The sequence below is a fragment of the Melopsittacus undulatus genome, chromosome 10 (assembly GCF_012275295.1).
Source record: "Melopsittacus undulatus isolate bMelUnd1 chromosome 10, bMelUnd1.mat.Z, whole genome shotgun sequence".
Classification (NCBI taxonomy): Eukaryota; Metazoa; Chordata; class Aves; order Psittaciformes; family Psittaculidae; genus Melopsittacus; species Melopsittacus undulatus.
The window spans coordinates 31,914,559-31,928,706 of record NC_047536.1 but is presented as its reverse complement, the minus strand read 5'-3'; the positions used below and the strand labels follow the sequence as shown (position 1 = coordinate 31,928,706).

Below are 14,148 nucleotides of genomic sequence, written 5' to 3'. Positions count from 1 at the left end.
TGTCTCCACTGCTGAAGCATTGTGTTGCTGTGGGTGTATTACTTATCTGTGCTTTGCTTCAACTTGCAGTCTGTGATACGGGCACCTTTCTGTGGTATCATGAGGCAAAACACAAAGTGCTTTGAGATGCCTGAGGGTTGCAGCAGTTACAAGTGTTGGGTGCTCACACAGTTCTAATTGTACAACTTGAGCTTGGTACAGGCATAAGCTGGAGCATCCCCCTCATGCCATGCCTGTGTTCTAACTTGCCTTACTTCTCCAGGTGTGCCCCAGGATACTATGGCAATCCCTTGGTGATTGGCAGCTCGTGCCAGCCCTGTGACTGCAGTGGGAACACAGATCCCAACATGCTGTTCAGCAGCTGTGACTCCCTGACGGGGACCTGCACCGGGTGCATGCACCACACGGCCGGCACACGGTGCCAGCTCTGTGCCCCCGGCTACTATGGGGATGCAGTGGCAGCCAAGAACTGCACAAGTGAGTGGGGCAGGCAGCAAGCACTGGTGGGGCAGGGGGAGGACGGACAGGTTGACTGTGGTCATGTTGAGCACCTTAGCCATGCTGTGGTTGTCCCAATGAGTCACTCTTAGTTACACATGTTACAGGCATCCTCCAAAGATGATGATTATTAAAAGCACCAACCCCAAAGCCTGCCCTCCAGAACCTCCAATCCACCCCCAAATGCAAGCTGCCAAACCGCAGCCAGGCTGGAACAGTCTTGCCCTGAGCAGCTACTGCTGGCACTCCCTTGGGAGTGTGGGTTTGCAGAGTCCACTCCCAGCACTGCTCACCTCCTTCTGCAGCCAAATTGCGGCTTCCAAAACAGGGCTCTGCTCTGGGCAGGTGTCATGGGAATAAGTTGTCAGGAGAAGGAAATCCAAGAGGAGAGAAGCTCTGCTCTGGTTTTGCTCTGACTGATAGATAAGGACACACAATTCCCTGTTGGGAATAAGGTTTGGGAGTGGTTGAGCAGGTTCTTCAGTGTATAACTGGGGGTGCTTTTCCCTGGCAGAATGCAACTGTTCACCTTGCGGGACTGACTCGTGCCATCCACAAACTGGCCAGTGCTTCTGCAAGCCTGGAGTGACAGGACAGCACTGTGACTGCTGCGAGGTAAGGCTACCTGCATGTTGGGATGGTGCCTGTCCTTGGACTATGGATGAAGAACAACCCCTTGTGTCATCCTCAGGCCTATGAGCAAAGTGGTGGTGGCAACCAGGGGGTTAAGCTGGATTTACGTGATCCTTTACAAGCAAAAGTCAGTTAAGGATCTGACAGCAAGCAACAGAGGCAGCATTCAGCTGCAGCCTGGGCAGTAATGTGGTACCCTTTGGGAAACTGCAATAAACCCTGTTTTCCTGAATGCATCCAGAGTGGGCATTGCAGGGCCAGGGCAGGTTTGCAGGCTAGTGCTGCACTGTGTCTGAGTTCTTACTGCAGCTCCACATCTTATTGATAGGAGTTTTGTGATGGTCAGAACACTCCTAGGAAGCCAGGCTGGGATCCCACATCACCTCAACCTGCCCCAGGTCACCCACTGTCCTGCTCTTCCCTAGGAGGGATACTATGGCTTCGAGGGATGCTCTGGCTGCCGGAGGTGTGACTGCGACGTGGGCGCAGTGGGAAGTAACTGCAATGCACAGACTGGCCAGTGCAGCTGCCTGCCCGGAGTCAGCGGCTCCCGCTGCCACCAGTGTGCCCCGGGATACTGGGGCTTCAGCGAGCGTGGCTGCATGAGTGAGTCCTGCTTCCTGGGTGTTGGGTCCTGCGTGGGGAGCAGTGGGACAAAGCATTGCTGGCACATCAAATTGTTCCAGGTGGAAAACAACTGACTGGTGCCTGAGGTTCTGTGCTGCTTGTTAGGGAAACCCCCAGCAGTGGCATGTAGATAGTAAGCAGAGGTTCAATTGCCCACAGCTGGAATAGAAGCACTCCTTCCCCTCTCTCTGGGGTGGGAACAGCATGAAGTGATCCCACTTTCCTGTTATTAAACTTGGCAGAGTGTGAGTGCAGAGGAGGCTCCTGTGACCCGCGCACTGGGGAGTGCACTTGCTCCAATGGGCTGACTGGGAAGCAGTGCGATGTCTGCATGCACCAGTATGAGATCCCTGTGGCAAATGGCCCAGACAGCGTGAGGTGTGAAGGTCTGTGTCTTGGGGAAAGAGGGAAGGGAAGCCCAGGAAAGGGCCTGTGCTGATGGCTCTATTCCCTTTGCAGTGTGTGATAGCTGTGTCCTGCTTCTGCTGGAGGACCTACAGAACATCGAGATGTCCTTCCCCTCCATTCGCAGCCAGCTGCTCAACCTCAACGCCAGCTCCATCGCCTGGGCTCGCCTCCACAGTTTCAACAGCACTATGACAACCATCGCTGTAAGTGGAGGCTCTAACATCACTTTCTGCCCTCATTTCCTGGTCTGTTGGCCTGATTTTGTCTCTTTTTTTTCCCCAGAACCAGCTCCGTGAGTACCAGAGGGCCCTGAACAAGGTCAGACAACGCACTGACGAGCTGGAGGATGAGAACATAGACCTCACACAGGACCTGAATGCACTGCAGCACAAAGTAGGATATTTCTCCATCTTCCTTTGCCAGAGCACTTTACCTAAAATGAAGGCTTAGAAGGCTGTGAGGAGCCTGGTTCAGGTAGGATAGATCTTCTACCCCCCTAGCTCTAGGCTTGGGTGTCATAGTCTCAGATGCCCAAGCTAGATGACCTGCATTCCTCTCTAAGAGGACTGTGATACTGATGGCTGTTTCTTGATATCTTACTTGCTTTTGAGGCAGCTCCAACTTTAACCAGTCATTTATAGGAGGAGCATATCAGGAAGGAACATAAATATCTAGAGGTCCATCCCAAAGGGAGAGCCTGGGCCCTGTCAGCAGATGAGTCAAACCTTCTTGTTGTAACATACCTTAGAGAGTCCTTAGTCTAAAAAACACCAGTTGGGTCTTCAGAGAACTTGCAAACTGGGCTAGGTTTGATGTTACTTATAAACTGCCTGCTCCTAATCTAAGGGAGAAGGAAATGGCTCCAGTTGATGATCTACTTCCCTGACCAAACTGCCTCTTTTTGTATGTACATCTATGCTCTGGTTGGCCAAACTGCAGCCCACCATCTCTTCTTGTGTCCTGGTCAGGACCCAGGTGGGTCTGACCCCAGGCTTAACACACTTTTACTGTGTTAAGAGTGCACAACAGTGCTGTCCTTTATGGTTTGAGGATCCAGAGCCTATTGCATTGGAGCTGCATTTATTGCTTGTTCCCTGAAGGTGCTAAATAAGACCATCACTAAATGCACTGTAGGTGAGCAGCACAGGGCAGGCTGTTGGAGGAGAACTGGTTCAAGGACCTCAAAAGCTGCACATTCCCAAGTCTTGTGTGGCTGTTTGGAACATCTTTCCTGCTGACAAATCAAATAAAGTGTGATCTCATACTTCAGCTAAGCCAGTGTTTGTTGTTGTAGATGACAATGACTCACAGAGAAGCAACCCGTATTGACCAGCACACGAGAGAGACTTACCAGAGAGGGGAGCAGCTCCTGCTAAACATCCAAAGCATTCAGAGGGGCATTGCAGGTAGGTAAAGATGGGTCTCTGCTCTGTGGGATTTTTCCTGCTGGGAATGCCACGCTCTTGCTTTCAAACAGCACTGAGTACTGCATCGTGTAGGAAGAGCTATGGAGACAGCAAGGAGACATAGAAATGAAATGAAGATCCCACCAGAATTCTGGTTTTTATTCTGACCAGGCTGATTGTGAATCCCGTTGTTTGGCTAAGCACAGTCTGGAAAAAAACACATTAAACTTGCACAAGTGTTATTAAAATGCATAAAACTGGATCCAGGAAAGGAGGCAAAGCTAAAAACTGGTGCTTGTGATGTGGCATGCACTGCTGGTAGTGGCCAAGGAGACAGTGATCTCAAGCAGGTTGGGTGCCTGAGTACTGCATGAGAGCTGGCTGCAGTTTGAGGCTGATGTAAGAGAGAAAAGATCTTGGGGGTTTATGAGGGCCTGGGTTGGTCAATGCTAACGGGGGATCTGGATGTCTCTGCAGACCTGGTGCGGCAGATGGCCAGGTTTGGGGCAGCCAACACCAGCACCACCTCCACTGAGGAGTTTCGGCAGAAGATGGCCGAGGTGGAAAGAATGCTGAGGGAGATGAAGGAGCGGAGTCTGGGCAGCCAGGAGGAGTTGGCAAGGCGCGAGCATGAGGAGGCCCAGAAGTGTGAGTCTGGCTCAGTGGCATGGAACAGGGCTGCACAGATCCTGCTGGGTCTGGCTTGGAACCCATGTACACACTACTCATCATGGTCATGCTGATAAATGGGCACCCCAATAGGTTTGACAGTAGTTTCAGAGTGCCCTGTGACACTCCAATGGGATCATTGGTAGTTCCTTTTCCCTTAAGGCAAATTTTAGAGCAGATTTTACTAACTGGGTAGTTCTGTTTGATGACTGAAAATGACAACACCTAGAACCATCCCTCTCACCACCATGGGGGTGCTTGGATCTCATCTGTTGGATGAGATCCTTTGCTTATCTAAGCTGAAGGGTGGGGGGGAAGATGATCACTTCTGGCCTTGATACCTGCCAGATGAGACCAGAACCAAGCTTTTCAGCAGCCAAGTACAGAAAGAGCCCTTTAAAACACAAGAAGATGAATTAGCAACGAGTTCTCATCTCCTCCATCCTCAGTGCTGCACCGGGTGAAGAGCGAGCTGCACGTACGCTGGGAGTCCAACCAGGACCTGGTGAGCAGCATCCGGGACCGGCTGGCACAGCACAGCTCCCAGCTGATGGATCTCCGTGATGCCCTCAATGAGGCTGTGAACAAAACCAGGCAGACAGAGGACTTGAACAGCCTGAACCGAAACAACCTGGAGGAGAATCAGGTAGACCATCACCAGGAGGTCCCATAGTACCATGCAGTGAGGGTGCATACCCCAGCCCCGTAGTTACCTAACCCTGTGTCTGTGTGTCTAGCACAAGAGCCGTGAACTCCAAAAGCAGCATGCACTGGTGCAGGAGACCCTGAGGATGGCCAGGGACTCCCTGGCTCAGGTTTCTGACTTCCTACAGAAGATGGAGAGTGCAAAGGAGGTGAGTGACAGCGATGCTTCAGCATGGGCAGAGCACGAGGGGTGGCAGCCCTCAGGAGTCATGTGTATCCTTGCAGGAGTATGAGAAACTGGCAGCCCTGCTAGATGGGGCAAAGCTACCTCTGACTGAGAGGGTCAAGAAGTTCTCCCCTGCCAGCAGCAAGATCCCCATTGTGGAGCAGGCAGAGGAGCATGCCCAGCTCCTGGACGAGCTAGCAAGGAACTTGTCCAGGTGAGGCACTGGTCCTGGCACTCACTGATCAGGCCACCTTCTACCAGAGCTGGGGATGAGAAACTACAGCCCACACCATGGCAGGGCAACAGTGGGTGCCATCTCCAAAGCTTTGTCCTGGAGCACACGTTGTGATGAAGATCCTATAGGGGTTTGTCTATAGAGGCATGGGCAAGAGCCCAGCCTGAGTGCTCTCTATGGACTTGATGTCTTCATTTTCCACCACAGCATTATCCAGGGCACAAACCAGGATGGCTTTATCCAGCGAGCGATCGATGCTTCCAATGCCTATGCCAGCATCATTGAGGCTGTGAGGAAAGCCGAGCGAGCCGCACACGATGCGGATGAAGCAGCTGGTGAGGCCTTGATGGTATGTGCTATGGGGAGCACCATGAAAATGAGCAAAGCCAAACACACTTTTTGCACTCACTCACAGAGCTCTGCTGTCCCTTCCCTCTGACACTTGAGCACTTTGTTCTGTGCTGGAGAGCAGAGCCTCTGCCACAGCTGGACCCTGGGGATCTGGGTGTCCCCATCATGCCCCAGCAGCACACACTGCAGGTGTCTGAATGAACATTTCAGAGTCCCCATGTCTGTGTTACAGAATGTCATATCAGAAAATCTCGGGGCCATCTCTAATGAGCTGAAGAGGAACAGCAGCAACCTGGAGGAGGCTGTGAGGAGAGAGCAGAGGAAGCTCAACGAGGGTGAGAGAGGCTCCTTGCAGGGTGTGATGTCCTTTGGGCTGGACTGAGATCCAACACGCAACATCTGCATTTCTAATTGCAGCTATTAAAGGTACCCTGCAGACAGCAAAGGACAAGCTGGCTGGTCTCCGTGAGAAGAAGGAGCAGCTCCTGAGCCAGCTCCAGTCTGTGCAGGACATGCTGGGCAGGGACCAAGGTTTGTTCTGGCATAGCTAGACTGGTTCTCTCTGCTCTTTTCCTTGTGCTCAGGCTGAGACCTGAGGGTGTTTCCCCCTGTTCCTGACCATCCCAGAGATTTTTCTCCTTTCTTTCCAGAGGACACAAAGGAAGCAATTCAGAATGCCAAAGCAGCAGCTGCCGAGGCCAACGAAACAGCTGCAAGGGTGGAAGATACCCTGAGCAGCATGAAGAAGAATCTGGATGAGTGGAAAGATAAGTATGGAGGCCTTCGGAATGAAGACCTGAACCAGGCAGTCCAGGATGCCAGGAAATCTGGTGAGTGCTGAGCCCACTGGGCTGCCAGGGCTGAGTCTGGCATGAGCCAGTGCATGGGCAGATGTCCCCAGAGAGCTCTGTGCTTTGCAGTTCAGGTCAAGAACAGAGGAGGTAACAGCCAATAGTGGGTGCTTTAAGTCCTGGAATTCATTTTTCTTTCCCTGCTTGCAGTGACTGTATCATATACATTTACTGCAGGAGACTGCATGCACTAGAGCATTGTCATCCCCCCCCAATCAAGGCTGCTGGATTTAGGGGTCATTCTGTGACTGCTCTCAACTGTCCCATGACTTGCATGTCTCAAAACCACCTGAACTCACCTCTCCCTTCCTCACTAACCTGCAACAACCGTGGCTCCTCTCCCACCCCAGTGTCCAGCCTGGAGAGCACCATCCCCCTGCTGCTGGGGAAGCTGAGCAGCCTGGAGAACAGGAGGAACAAAAATGCCACCGTCTCAGAGAACATTGTGCGGATCCGGCAGCTCATCACACAGGCGAGGAACGCTGCCAGCAAGGTAGGCTCATGGGAGGGGGTGCTGGGGGCATGAGGCTTACCTGAGGGTGGGATGTAAAGGAAGAGGTGTCTACAAGAGTTTTGGGATACAGAAGCATCCTATTCTCATGGAAGGACTCCAGAAAATGCTCTGACCGGGTAGAACTGGCAGCAATGAGACAGGCAGTAGCAGTGGTTTCAATGCCACGGGGCTGTGCTTCTCTCCCTCCAGGTAAAAGTCCCCATGAAGTTCAATGGCAGCGCAGGTGTGCAGGTCCGGATGCCCACCAACCTGCAGGATTTGGCAGCATATACATCCCTCAAATTCTACATCCAAAACCCCGAGCCCAGGAGCCGGCAGCGGCGGCAGGATGGGGCAGAGGAGGGGCGGTTCGTCATGTACCTGGGCAGCCGGGAGGTGAGGCAGGGTGTGCCAAGGGGAGGGGAGTGGGAGCCCATGGTGGGGGATCAGTCCTGGACATCAGCCCCTAACCCTTCATCTGCTCCCCAAGTGTCTTTGTGGGGAACACACACAGGCACTGGATGGAGCTGTCAGCCTGGCTGGAGGTGGATGAGGAGAGCAGTGTGAATGGGGGTGCTTGGCCAGTCCAGCACTGGGAGCACTGGGGAGATCACCACTCATCACTCCTGCCTGTCTCAAATGCCATCATGTGGCCCTGTCTCTCCCTGTGTTCAGGCCACTGGAGACTACCTGGGCATTGTGCTCAAGGACCACAAAGTGCAGTGGATCTACAAACTGGGCAATGAGGAGCCAGCCTTCCTTAGTGTTGATGAGGATATTGGAGAGCAGTTTGCCACCATCAGCATCAACAGGTAGGAGACTGATGGGACACCCCATTGGAGTTCAGTGGGAGACTGCCCCTGCAGGGATCATGGGTAGTGCTGTGGCCAAGCATAGACAGGCACTGGGCTTGCATAGGTGCTCTGGACTCCATCATCCAATCATCCCTAAATAATCAATACCGAGATACCTCAAAAGACCTCTCAGGGAGGTGGTGTCTTACCAGGTCATGGAGGGTTGGGGATGGCTGCAGGAGAGGGAAGATGAAGCTCAATCATAGAGGGTCCATTCAGCCTTATGGCAGCACTGACAACTTGAGCGCTGACTCCTTTGTGCTAGAGCTGTGTGGGGAGGCCCTTGGCTCAGGGGAGGGTTTGCTCCTCTTTGGGGACCTCCCCTTATCTTGACCCCCCCTCCCTGCTGCAGGATCCTGCAGTATGGGCACATGTCAGTGATCGTGGAGAGGCAGACGGTGCACGAGACCAAGGGAGACAGCGTGGCCAAGGGGGAGCAGGGGCTGCTCAACCTCGACCCACGCAACGTGGTCTTCTATGTGGGAGGTTACCCCTCCAGCTTCACGGTGAGATGGGCAACAGGGAGGGATGGTTTTGGGGGTTATCAGTGATACCTTGGGAGATTCCTGGCAGCAAAACCACCTTGATTTTGTGGGGAAACCAAGATCAAACTTGCCCTAATGCTCTGGTTTCATTCTCAGCCTCCTCCCACTTTGCGCTATCCCAACTACCGTGGGTGCCTGGAGCTGGACACCCTGAACGAGGAGGTGGTGAGCCTGTACAACTTCCAACACACCTTCCAGCTGGATACCACCGCTGAGAAGCCCTGTGCAAGGTAAGGCAGTGCACCCAGGCAGCTCTGCTCTGTGGCACTTACCGTGACCCCTGGGTGCTCCAGAGCATGGCGGTTGGCTTTGGAGTGATGCCTTGGGCCTCTTCTTGTGTGGCTCAGGTCCAAGTCCACAGGAGACCCTTGGCTGACCGATGGGTCCTACTTCGATGGCACTGGTTACGCAGAGATCAAGTTCGAGAGCCAGTTTGGCACCACCAAGCGCTTCGAGCAGGAGATCCGGGTGGTCTCCTACAATGGCATCCTCTTCTTCCTGGAGAACCAGGCAGGTGCCTGCTCCCCTCGGGAGCTGGTGGGCTGGGGCAATCCCAGCCCCATTTGCAGGCATTCCCAGTTCAGGATACAGGGGAGAAGAGGGATTTGGAGATGGCAGGGCTGCTTTGAGCAGTGTTTCTGCACTGTTGTCATAAGCCACAAGAGGGCTGGATGCAGATCTCACAGCGATCACTGCTCTGGTGCTGGAGGGACAACTGAGCTTGGAGAGCAGCTGTGCACAGACCCTCCGAGCTGGGCTGGGGTTCACTGTGGCTGGCAGTGCTGCAGGGAGCATTTCCAGCTTGCAGGGCTGCTCTTTGCAGATAAATCCCCAATAATTGGGGCAGCAACACATTGGGGCACTGGCAGTGGGACCTGCTCCCACCAGTGTAAAAGGGCAAGGTTGGGCTCAGTGCCACAACCAGGACATGGGGCTCAGTGTCCATCCTGCCTCTCCCAGGGTCAGTTCCTGTGTCTGGCCATCCGGGATGGGAAGCTGGTGCTTTACTATGACTTCAGCTCTGGCCTGGAGATGGCAAAACCCAGCAGCAACTCCTCCTCCCTCACCATCAGCAGCACCACAAACAAAGCGGTAAGGGGCAGCTTGCTTGGAGGCTCCTCAGCCAGAGGGGCACCTGGACCCTTGGTTCTGGGGGGTCGAGAGCTACAAGAGGTTCTTTGACCAGAACCACCAGACACCTCATGCTGCACTAATTGCCCCAGGCTGCAGATCATCATCAGGTCATTTTCCTTGTCTCCAGATCCAGATTTTCCTCCTCAAAATGAACAACAAGAAGCGCATCCTGGTGCGGCTGGAGCGTCTCACCATCTTCATGGTGGAGCAGGAGAACTCCCTGGAGAACGCTGTCTCCTACTACCTGGGTGGTGTGCCCCCAGATGTACTGCCCCCCAGGTGGGTCCAGCCTGCCATGGGGTGGGACAGTTCACATCTTCCCCTCCAGTGTCCCTCGTGGTGGCCCCAGCCCTTTCTCAGCCACATCCAGGGCTGTTGGGGCCCTGTTGAAGCTCTGGGGGGTGATTTCCTGCCCACCACTGTGAGCTGTTGAGAATGGGACATCTCCATCTCTGGTGAGGGACAAGGTGCTGGTGGGTGTCACTGAGTCCCTCCTTTACTCCTTTGGAGCAGCCTCGTGCCAGAGGCACTGGAGATACCTGTGGCCATCCTGTGTCCTTCCCAAGCATTCTGTTTAAAGGGCTGCAGGAACATTTCTTGCCCAGGGCTGAATCCTGCATCTGGGGCTGTCCTTGTAACACCACTTGCTTCTCTGCAGCCTGAAAGCACTCTTCCCCACGGGTGGGCCCATCCGAGGCTGCATGAAGGGCTTGAAGGCTCTTGGCAAGTACGTCGACCTGAAGCGCATGAGCACTGTTGGTGTGAGCTACGGGTGCACCTCGGACCTGCTGGTAAGCACAAGGCCTGGCTGGCATCATGGGGAAGGGGTCTGCTGGGGAAGGAGAGCTCAGGAAGCACAGGATAGGTCTGATCTCCCCTCATTCCCATAGAAACAAGCATAAACCCCCAGGTCTTCAGTGCAGAGGGACCATGGTGAGGTGCTCTGCAGGGTTGGCCATAGCACCTCCTAGACCTAGCAAGGAGCTGAGCACCTCAGTCATCCTTCCAGCACCCTGCCACACCATGAGCAGGCTCTCACCTTGTGTCTATGGTGTCCCTCACAGGTGGCTCGCTCAGTCAGTACCCATGGCCATGGCTACCTGACCCTGGCCCTGAAGGACGTACCAGGGCTGAGAGACTTCTACAGTGGCTTCAGCTTCCGGACCAGCCAACAGGAGGGGCTGCTCTACCACCACACAACCCAGGTGGGCACCTGCAGTGGGGCAGAATCATCACCTCCTGCTCTGGGGATGGTGCTGCTCCCCCTTTGGAAAGGTGGGATATCAGTGGGGCCAGGGGCTGAATACACAGTGAGATCTGTGTCCTGAGCTCCTGGAGGGCAGTGGGGAAATGGGCCCTTCTTGGGGTTCAGCTGCTGAGCAGCAATGGGGTGATGCTTTCTGCAGGAGGGGATATGCCAGGTATCCCTCCAAAGGGGCCAGCTGGCCTTGAGCCTGCTAGAAACTGAAGTCACCACTGAAAACGCCTATGCAGATGACAGGACCCACTACGTGGCCTTCTACAGCGACACCCGTGGGTACGTGTCCTGGGGAACGGGGTGACCGTGGCCATGGGGACCCGCTCAGCTCACACTGCTCATCCCACAGGATCCGGCTGTACGTGGATGATGAGCTCCAGAGCACTGGGACAGGTTCTGGCCCCAGCAGGCAGCAGCAGGATGGGCGGCCGCTCCTGCAGCTCGGGGGGTCACCGGAGCCAGGGGCCCTCAGCAACCTCACCGGCTGCATCGGGAACGTCTTTGTCAAGCGGTGAGCATCTCCCTGCCCCATGCAGAGAGCAGGGCTCTGCCCTGTCCCATCTCCCAGCTGGCCTCATGACAGGGACCTCTTCCTGCCTGCAGGACATCAGAGCCACAGATGGTGGTGGACCTGCAGCAGAACGTGGAGAGCATCAACATCACCATGAGCTGTCCCTGGGGTGAGCAGCCGCAGCAGTTCAGAGCCACTCCGAGGAAGGACAGGCGGAAACCCAAGGTACCAGTTACTGCTGACACTCCTCACTGAGCACCTCTGCCCTGTGCCAGGGCTGCTCCCCTCACTCCATTCCCTGGTGCTGTGTAGGTGCTGAGCAAACCTGCCTCAAAGGATCGCCGCCACGATCAGCATGGGCTGTGCCGCCTGGACCCACAACCCCACACAGCCGGGGGCACCTTCCGCTTCGGGTACACCCCGAGCAGTCGCTGGGAATTCGATGGGATCCCACTCTCCTTTGGGCAGAGGTGAGGCACCACACACACGCTTGGCCCCAGGGATAATGGCTTGCAGAGCAGTTTCCCTTGGAGAACAGTGGGAGAGCAGGATGCTCCCATCACCTCCCCTGTCCCTGCAGGGCCCATTTCTCCCTGGAGGTGAAGCTGAACTCCTCCAGCGGGCTGCTCTTCCACGTGGCAGGCAAGGGAGGCACCTTCATGTCTCTCTTTGTCCTCAACGGCCGCTTTGTCTTCCTGGTGCACATGGGTGGGCAGCGGCTGCGCATCCGCAGCAAGGACAAGTACCAGGACCAGCGGTGGCACACGGTGAGCAGAGGGTTGGGGGTTAGTTTGGTGCAGGCATCACTTCCTAATCACACACAGGACACTGATGCTCCTATGGGAGCAAAGGGGACAGTAAAACCCCGGCCAGGGCTGGCTGAACCTCTAAGCTGAGGTCTCCCTGCCCTGGGGCTCCTCCAAACCCAGGAAGCCCCAGCCCTGGCACTGACCTTTGGTCCTTGCAGGTCTTCTTCAGCAGAGACAAGAGCCGGGCCCAGCTGGTCATCGATGGGCTGCGAGCCCAAGATGCTGCCATGGACACCTCAGGCCTCTTTGTGGCCCGAGGACCCTTGTATGTAGGAGGGCTCCCAGGTGGCAAAGCCAAGGCTCACATACCGGTAAGTGCTTGGTAGTCCCATAGGATCCTCCTGTTGCTGCCCAATCGCAGTTCTGGGGCACTGCCCTTTGCCTCCCAGTTTTTGGCCCCTCAGTGCTCACTGCCATGGTCTCTCTGCAGGTCTCCAGCTTTGAAGGCTGCCTGAGGAACCTACAGCTGGACGGGAGGCCCCTGGGTCCCCCCTCACGCACCTTTGGGGTGATGCCGTGCTATGAGGGCGCACTGGAGAGCGGGGTCTTCTTCACTGCAGATGGTGGCTCCATCGCCCTGGGTACCCCACAGCAGCCTGGGCTGGCTCCCATAGCCCTGGGAGGGACACATCTCACAGGAGGTCCCTTGTCCCTCTCCTTACCAAGGCCATTCTCTTCCAGCTGATGCGGTGGTGACCGAGCAGGACTTGGAGGTGACACTGGAGGTCCGGCCCCACAGTGCTTCTGGCCTCATCTTCTACATTGGCACAAGGAGAAGGCACCATCTCCTGCTGTACCTGGAGGAGACAAAGGTAATATGAGGGTGGTTTCCCCCCAGGTTTTCAGAGGCAGCAGCCTCCTGCCCATCCCACCCAGCTCCCTGGTTCTGATGGGTTTGTCTCTCACACTAGGTCACTGTGAGAGCAAACATTGGGGCTGATGAGTTCTCCACATCAGTGACGTGCCCGTTGCTCTGCGATGGGCAGTGGCACAGCATCACAGGTGAGGTGACAGCTCTGGGACACTGCTCCCCTCCTGCTGCTCAGCCCCCCAGTCCTGGGGGCAGCCCAGGGCCCTTCCTCCAGTATTTAAACCCCAGCTCCCACCTGAATGCACTTGATCCGGGTGATTGTAGCTGCCATTGAGTCATTTCCTAATTAATGAGAGTCCCTGATCTCATTAGTGCTCTCAGAGCTGGTGGGCAGGAGCAATGGGGTGTTTCCCAGTCACAGAGCAGCTGGTGAGGCCCAGGATGTCCCACATCCCTGTGGATGCACCAGCTTCATCTGTCGCATCCTGCTGAAGGGGAAAGCCTGACTTGCAGTGTGTATCCACAGGGCTCAGAGCCCATGGCTGGGATGGGGGATGTGCAGGATTCACCCCTGTACAGGTACAGCTCAGCCTTTAATGCTGTTGAGCAAGTGCTGAGGTTTCCATCAAGCCCTTTCTGGGGGTGGATCACAGCCACAGCCCCCACCTCAGCCCAGCTCTGCTTTAAGCCTTCATTTTGCTCAACCCAGCACCCATCGTGTGCTCCTGCTGCATTTTCAGCTTCAGGACCTCTTCCTGTCCACAGCCAGAGCTGGTCTGAGCTGATCCCTGTTCACCCAGTGTGTGCTCTCCCACTGGGACAGGGCAGCCCGCTTCACTAGAGCAGGACAAGATGCTGTTGTGGGTGAAGGGCAGGGCTTTGGGCTGAAGGATGGAGGGGGAATTGCTCTCTGAGAAGGAACCAGGACTGATTCTTGTTTTCTGTTGAAGTTACCAAAAGGAAAAACGTGATCCAGGTCACTGTGGACACAAAAGGCAACTACACAGTGGGACCCAGCCAGCCTCCTTCACCCAGTGTACAGGCCACCTTCCACATGGGAGGGCTGCCAGGTGAGTTGGGAAGGATGCGCTCCGGAGAGAGATACTCCAAAGCCAAGAGAGATCCCAGTTCTGGTGCAGTTAAGAGCTGCTTCATCCTCTGCCCTGTAACGAGCCAGCTTAACG

At 55.3% G+C, this 14,148-nt stretch overlaps 1 protein-coding gene across 2 annotated transcripts in view; it reads left to right on the top strand.

Annotated features, from left to right (window-relative positions):
* The window catches only part of LAMA5 (laminin subunit alpha 5), an 83,033-nt gene that overhangs the window by 67,449 nt on the left and 1,436 nt on the right, over positions 1 to 14,148 (top strand). For both annotated transcript variants that reach the window (XM_034066586.1, XM_034066585.1), the window contains exons 45-79: positions 263 to 477; positions 1,013 to 1,113; positions 1,557 to 1,737; positions 2,001 to 2,144; positions 2,218 to 2,369; positions 2,449 to 2,559; positions 3,461 to 3,572; positions 4,050 to 4,220; positions 4,691 to 4,887; positions 4,979 to 5,095; positions 5,172 to 5,326; positions 5,555 to 5,696; positions 5,931 to 6,033; positions 6,116 to 6,229; positions 6,349 to 6,528; positions 6,900 to 7,042; positions 7,253 to 7,438; positions 7,718 to 7,854; positions 8,249 to 8,402; positions 8,538 to 8,671; positions 8,789 to 8,951; positions 9,402 to 9,533; positions 9,703 to 9,854; positions 10,234 to 10,366; positions 10,640 to 10,780; positions 10,982 to 11,112; positions 11,183 to 11,344; positions 11,437 to 11,569; positions 11,657 to 11,814; positions 11,925 to 12,111; positions 12,312 to 12,464; positions 12,584 to 12,734; positions 12,835 to 12,965; positions 13,065 to 13,155; positions 13,915 to 14,034. In XM_034066586.1, the coding sequence (XP_033922477.1) occupies positions 263 to 477; positions 1,013 to 1,113; positions 1,557 to 1,737; positions 2,001 to 2,144; positions 2,218 to 2,369; positions 2,449 to 2,559; positions 3,461 to 3,572; positions 4,050 to 4,220; positions 4,691 to 4,887; positions 4,979 to 5,095; positions 5,172 to 5,326; positions 5,555 to 5,696; positions 5,931 to 6,033; positions 6,116 to 6,229; positions 6,349 to 6,528; positions 6,900 to 7,042; positions 7,253 to 7,438; positions 7,718 to 7,854; positions 8,249 to 8,402; positions 8,538 to 8,671; positions 8,789 to 8,951; positions 9,402 to 9,533; positions 9,703 to 9,854; positions 10,234 to 10,366; positions 10,640 to 10,780; positions 10,982 to 11,112; positions 11,183 to 11,344; positions 11,437 to 11,569; positions 11,657 to 11,814; positions 11,925 to 12,111; positions 12,312 to 12,464; positions 12,584 to 12,734; positions 12,835 to 12,965; positions 13,065 to 13,155; positions 13,915 to 14,034 (5,087 nt within the window). The remainder of the gene's footprint in view (positions 1 to 262; positions 478 to 1,012; positions 1,114 to 1,556; positions 1,738 to 2,000; positions 2,145 to 2,217; positions 2,370 to 2,448; positions 2,560 to 3,460; positions 3,573 to 4,049; positions 4,221 to 4,690; positions 4,888 to 4,978; positions 5,096 to 5,171; positions 5,327 to 5,554; positions 5,697 to 5,930; positions 6,034 to 6,115; positions 6,230 to 6,348; positions 6,529 to 6,899; positions 7,043 to 7,252; positions 7,439 to 7,717; positions 7,855 to 8,248; positions 8,403 to 8,537; positions 8,672 to 8,788; positions 8,952 to 9,401; positions 9,534 to 9,702; positions 9,855 to 10,233; positions 10,367 to 10,639; positions 10,781 to 10,981; positions 11,113 to 11,182; positions 11,345 to 11,436; positions 11,570 to 11,656; positions 11,815 to 11,924; positions 12,112 to 12,311; positions 12,465 to 12,583; positions 12,735 to 12,834; positions 12,966 to 13,064; positions 13,156 to 13,914; positions 14,035 to 14,148) is intronic.